The 6,000-nt window shown below is 51.0% G+C and overlaps 1 protein-coding gene across 1 annotated transcript in view; it reads right to left on the bottom strand.

The window, feature by feature from the left end:
• The window catches only part of dusp7 (dual specificity phosphatase 7), a 12,378-nt gene extending 9,373 nt beyond the window's left edge, over positions 1–3,005 (bottom strand). Inside the window, exons 1-2 of the mRNA XM_079858337.1 lie at positions 2,472–3,005; positions 773–1,201 (exon numbers count right to left, since the gene is read on the bottom strand). Coding sequence (XP_079714463.1) covers positions 773–1,201; positions 2,472–2,862 — 820 coding nt within the window. The 5' untranslated portion in view covers positions 2,863–3,005. The remainder of the gene's footprint in view (positions 1–772; positions 1,202–2,471) is intronic.
• Positions 3,006–6,000: the final 2,995 nt, after the last annotated feature.

Raw genomic sequence — 6,000 nt, 5'->3', positions numbered from 1 at the left:
ACATCTCACATAACATCTCACACACCATCTCACACACACCATCACACAACATCACATCTCACACAACATCACACATCATCACATCTCACACAACATCACATCTCACATCACACACACCATCACATCTCACATAACATCTCACACACCATCTCACACACACCATCACACAACATCACATCTCACACAACATCACACAACATCACATCTCACACAACATCACACAACATCACATCACACACATCACACACAACATCACATCACACATCTCACACATCACACCACACACAACATCACATCACACACAACATCACATCTCACACACCATCACACATCACATCTCACATCACACACAACATCACATCTCACATCACACACACCATCACATCTCACATAACATCTCACACACCATCTCACACACACCATCACACAACATCACATCACACACACCATCACACATCATCACATCTCACACAAACGGACACATGAACGATTGGGCTTTGGCGTATCCTGGTTTATTAAGCGTCTTGTCAGCGTGGGTTACACTGGCAGTGCCAGGTCAGTGGTTACTCAGCTAACTCTATCAGCCATCACCAGTGTGAGCGCAAGCGTGCTCGATGACCCGTTCCTCACGGAGAGCACAGGTGTGTAAACCTGACCCGTCACACTTCACACACACACACCCTGAGGTCACGGCCAGTCTTCACACACACAATGAGAATAACACACTAATACCTGATGGACATGAGCGTGTAACCTCTGAAAGGAAACTTACCTATGAATGAAATGGCTTCAGGGAAAAACTGAGAAAGGTTTTGGCTCCAGTGATCCGAGATGGGAATCTGTTTGTACTTGAACTCCCCGTCGTGTTCGAACATGTTGGGCAGATTGGGAGTCACGTTCAGGATGTACTTGATGTTGTACTTGCCCAGAACGTCCAAGTTGGTGGAGTCTTTGGCACAGCCCAGGTAGAGATACGGTAAGATCTGGACTGGGAACGCTGGCTGGTTACTGGGAATCGGGCTTCCCTCGGACTCGGTGGCGCTGCCCGGCTCGCGGTCCGACTCCCCGTCAGAACAGTCGGAGCTGATCCGGAGTCCACCCAGACCCAGAACGGAGGAGGGCGGAGAACTGCTGGGACACGAACAGTCCAAGCTCGTCTCGCAGTGCTCCGGGTACTCCGTCTGAAACTTGTTAAATCCTCCTAGAAGAAGCCGGAGAACACACACCATCAGTCAAACAAGCCGGAGAACACACACCATCAGAGTGAAAATCACACGTGTCATTCCATACAATGTTATTAGTATACTAAAATACTAACACAAGTCTCGTAATTACTAGTAATCCAAATAGCCACTAACATCTAATTTAGACATGTTTATTACACGATATTTAGTGTTCCAATTGTTATTAGTAACAGCAAAGGTCACTAGTCATGCTGACTAGTTACTATAAAACACATAACCAGTGAGATAAGAAGTGTTCCCAGTAAAACTGTAATGGCTGGAGTGTGAATAGTTAAAGGGTTAAGTTCACCCAAAAATGATCATTCTGTAATCCTTTACTCATTCCAAAAAACAGAGGCATTTCAACAACATCTTTTGTTTTCCAGTCAGTCATTCAGGTTTGTAAATGAACTATTTATGTGTGAACTGCCTCTTTAATATCTGAACTTCAGATCATCATAAAACTCAAATGGCCAAAATTAACAATGGAATAGTTACTTGGCATGGGGGCAAAGCAATGAATACTAGTAGGCCATCTAATTAATAAGCACTAGTGAAACTGAAAAAGATACTATTTCCAATAAATAAATCCGAGTAAACAGATTAATATTCTAACAGATTGAGTGTTAAACTGCTGGTCACGTGGTGAAGATCATGACTGACACTCGATGTGTATTTTGTGAATGGTGGCGAAACCGAGAATTACAATCAAACTCCATTTCCACGACAAAACACTCGACATGTGCGTATATTTGCACGAAATATCGAATATAACGTGTATATTTATCACAAAGAGTCGAAGAGCGTCGTGATTCAGTCTTTTTGGCCGTTCATTCATGAATCGCTCGTTTTCCTTCAGAAAGACAACATGGCGGAGCCATTTTAGGCAATTAATTGAAAACATCTTTGTTTCTCCTTTTTTTAAGGGTTGTAGTCAAAACACACACAGAGAAAGACAAAACATGTACACGTTAGCTATTTTAAGAGCAGTGAGTTTATATGAAATGCCTGACAGACTTGAAAGATTTCTCGCAGCGAGCGCGCGGATGTATTCACCAAACCGCTCGTAATGCGAACCAACTTTTCTCCGTTTAACAGCAGAAGAGCGCGGATTCAGCGGAGGAGCGATTTAATCCATTTCTGTGTCTGTCTCTCTCCCTCACACACACACACACACACACACACACAGAGAGAGAGAGAAAGCGTTTCGAGCTCTTGGAAGTTTTGAATGGCAAATAAACTCCTTGCCTTCCAGGTAATAGGCTTTGCACCCGTCGTCGCGGAGCTTGTGCATGAGGAGCCCGATCACGGAGCCTGAGCTGCCGCTCTCCGGACAGTCCGCGGTCGCCTCGTCGTACAGCAGAACCGTGTCCGTCTTACAGCGCCGCACGAACTTCTCCTGGTCCTCGTTGTTGGGGATGATGGATCGGATTGGCAGGTTGCCCTTCTTCAGCCTCCTCAGCATGAGCCCCGGGATGGCCAGGTTGATGGCGGACTCGATGTGTGCGGACTCGAAGAGCTCGTGTGTGCGGCAGTCGAGCAGCAGAAGCGCCCCGCCGGACTCCAGCTCATCCTGAAGCCATTCCGCGCTCTTGCTCGACATCATCATGATCACGCCGCTCCAGAGAGAGTGTTTCATGGGGGAGAACGGGCGAGGCTGCTATGTGCGGCAGAACGAGGGGGAACGCGGCAGGGCGATCCGTCAGACGCGGCTCATGATCGCGATCCCTCCGCTCGCCTGGTCCTCTCTTCTTCTGATGGCTGTTTGACAGGCTGCAATAAAGCGAGCGCGTCATCACGCGAGGGGGAGGAGTCTGTGCTGGAGGATTTAAAGGCGCAGCGCCTCTTATTTTCCCTCGCAAAATAATGACGCCGTTAACTCTTTCCCCGCCAGCTGAATTACCTAGACTATTTTTGTTGATACATTTCTTTTAATATATCAAAAGAAAAAGAACAGAGCCTCTGCTTTAAAAATTTTTTTAATTCTAGCTTCATTCATTCTGTTTTTTTTTTATTTTTATCAACACTTAAACAAAAAAAAGCTTAAAAAATAGAAAACGTTTAAATTTTGATGTCATGGGGCCTCCCCAGTCCCGGCGGGACCTGGCCTGCCCTGTGAGTCACCAGTGCCCGCCCTGGACGAGCCTGTCTTTGAGGTCTGCTACCCGACCTGAGCCCGACGGGTTTCGGGTCGGGTTCGGATGAATGTTTAGTGAATAGCCTCGGGTTCGGGTCGGGTTTGGGTTTGTAACTAAGAAAAATTATATAGGCTATACATATAGTTTGCGTGCCGTGTTGTGATCGTAGATATGAGCACACAAGAGAGAAAGTATGCAGTTTCAGCGCCATCGTCCTCCTCTGATTGTGGTGTGGTGACTGTAATAGCGCGCGCGGGAGCACATGCGCAAAACCGGTTCGTAAAATGATATATGAATCATTTTTATTTGATCAAATATCATTTTACAAAACTGTTTTGTGTATGCTCCCGCGCGCGCTATTTCAGTCACAACACCGCAATCAGAGCAGGGCGCGCTGAAACATCAGCTGTCAATGCTGTCCTCTTCCTTCATAACTCGCACTGAGAAGGATATATTTATGTCAATAGTTGTGTGGCAGGTGACGTAAGCGGTGACAGGTGACGTAAGCGGTGACAGGTGACGTAAGCGGTGACAGGTGACGTAAGCGGTGACAGGTGACGTAAGTGGTGGCAGGTGACGTAAGCGGTGACAGGTGACGTAAGTGGTGGCAGGTGACGTAAGCGGTGCCAGGTGACGTAAGCGGTGACAGGTGACGTAAGCGGTGGCAGGTGACGTAAGCGGTGACAGGTAACGTAAGTGTTGGCAGGTGACGTAAGCGGTGGCAGGTGACGTAAGCGGTGGCAGGTGACGTAAGCGGTGACAGGTGACGTAAGCGGTGACAGTGGTGGCAGGTGACGTAAGCGGTGGCAGGTGACGTAAGCGGTGACAGGTGACGTAAGCGGTGACAGGTGACGTAAGCGGTGACAGGTGACGTAAGCGGTGGCAGGTGACGTAAGCGGTGACAGGTGACGTAAGCGGTGACAGGTGACGTAAGCGGTGGCAGGTGACGTAAGCGGTGACAGGTGACGTAAGCGGTGACAGGTGACGTAAGCGGTGGCAGGTGACGTAAGCGGTGACAGGTGACGTAAGCGGTGGCAGGTGACGTAAGCGGTGACAGGTGACGTAAGCGGTGGCAGGTGACGTAAGCGGTGACAGGTGACGTAAGCGGTGACAGGTGACGTAAGCGGTGACAGGTGACGTAAGCGGTGGCAGGTGACGTAAGCGGTGACAGGTGACGTAAGCGGTGACAGGTGACGTAAGCGGTGACAGGTGACGTAAGCGGTGACAGGTGACGTAAGCGGTGGCAGGTGACGTAAGCGGTGGCAGGTGACGTAAGCGGTGACAGGTGACGTAAGCGGTGGCAGGTGACGTAAGCGGTGACATTGGTGGCAGGTGACGTAAGCGGTGGCAGGTGACGTAAGCGGTGGCAGGTGACGTAAGCGGTGACAGGTGACGTAAGCGGTGACAGTGGTGGCAGGTGACGTAAGCGGTGGCAGGTGACGTAAGCGGTGGCAGGTGACGTAAGCGGTGACAGGTGACGTAAGCGGTGACAGGTGACGTAAGCGGTGACAGGTGACGTAAGCGGTGACAGGTGACGTAAGCATTGACAGGTGACGTAAGCGGTGACATTGGTGGCAGGTGACGTAAGCGGTGGCAGGTGACGTAAGCGGTGACAGCGGTGACAGGTGACGTAAGCGGTGACAGGTGACGTAAGCGGTGACAGGTGACGTAAGCGGTGGCAGGTGACGTAAGCGGTGACAGGTGACGTAAGCGGTGACAGGTGACGTAAGCGGTGGCAGGTGACGTAAGCGGTGACAGGTGACGTAAGCGGTGACAGGTGACGTAAGCGGTGACAGGTGACGTAAGCGGTGGCAGGTGACGTAAGCGGTGACAGGTGACGTAAGCGGTGACAGGTGACGTAAGCGGTGGCAGGTGACGTAAGCGGTGGCAGGTGACGTAAGCGGTGACAGGTGACGTAAGCGGTGGCAGGTGACGTAAGCGGTGCCAGGTGACGTAAGCGGTGACAGGTGACGTAAGCGGTGGCAGGTGACGTAAGCGGTGACAGGTAACGTAAGTGTTGGCAGGTGACGTAAGCGGTGGCAGGTGACGTAAGCGGTGGCAGGTGACGTAAGCGGTGACAGGTGACGTAAGCGGTGACAGTGGTGGCAGGTGACGTAAGCGGTGGCAGGTGACGTAAGCGGTGGCAGGTGACGTAAGCGGTGACAGGTGACGTAAGCGGTGACAGGTGACGTAAGCGGTGACAGGTGACGTAAGCGGTGACAGGTGACGTAAGCATTGACAGGTGACGTAAGCGGTGACATTGGTGGCAGGTGACGTAAGCGGTGGCAGGTGACGTAAGCGGTGACAGCGGTGACAGGTGACGTAAGCGGTGACAGGTGACGTAAGCGGTGACAGGTGACGTAAGCGGTGGCAGGTGACGTAAGCGGTGACAGGTGACGTAAGCGGTGACAGGTGACGTAAGCGGTGGCAGGTGACGTAAGCGGTGACAGGTGACGTAAGCGGTGGCAGGTGACGTAAGCGGTGACAGGTGACGTAAGCGGTGACAGGTGACGTAAGCGGTGACAGGTGACGTAAGCGGTGACATTGGTGGCAGGTGACGTAAGCGGTGGCAGGTGACGTAAGCGGTGACAGCGGTGACAGGTGACGTAAGCGGTGACAGGTGACGTAAGCGGTGACAG

Source organism: Squalius cephalus (assembly GCF_949319135.1).
Source record: "Squalius cephalus genome assembly, chromosome: 22".
NCBI classification, from domain to species: domain Eukaryota; kingdom Metazoa; phylum Chordata; class Actinopteri; order Cypriniformes; family Leuciscidae; genus Squalius; species Squalius cephalus.
The sequence above is the reverse complement of the archived record's forward strand: the minus strand, read 5'-3'. Positions and strand labels throughout refer to the sequence as shown.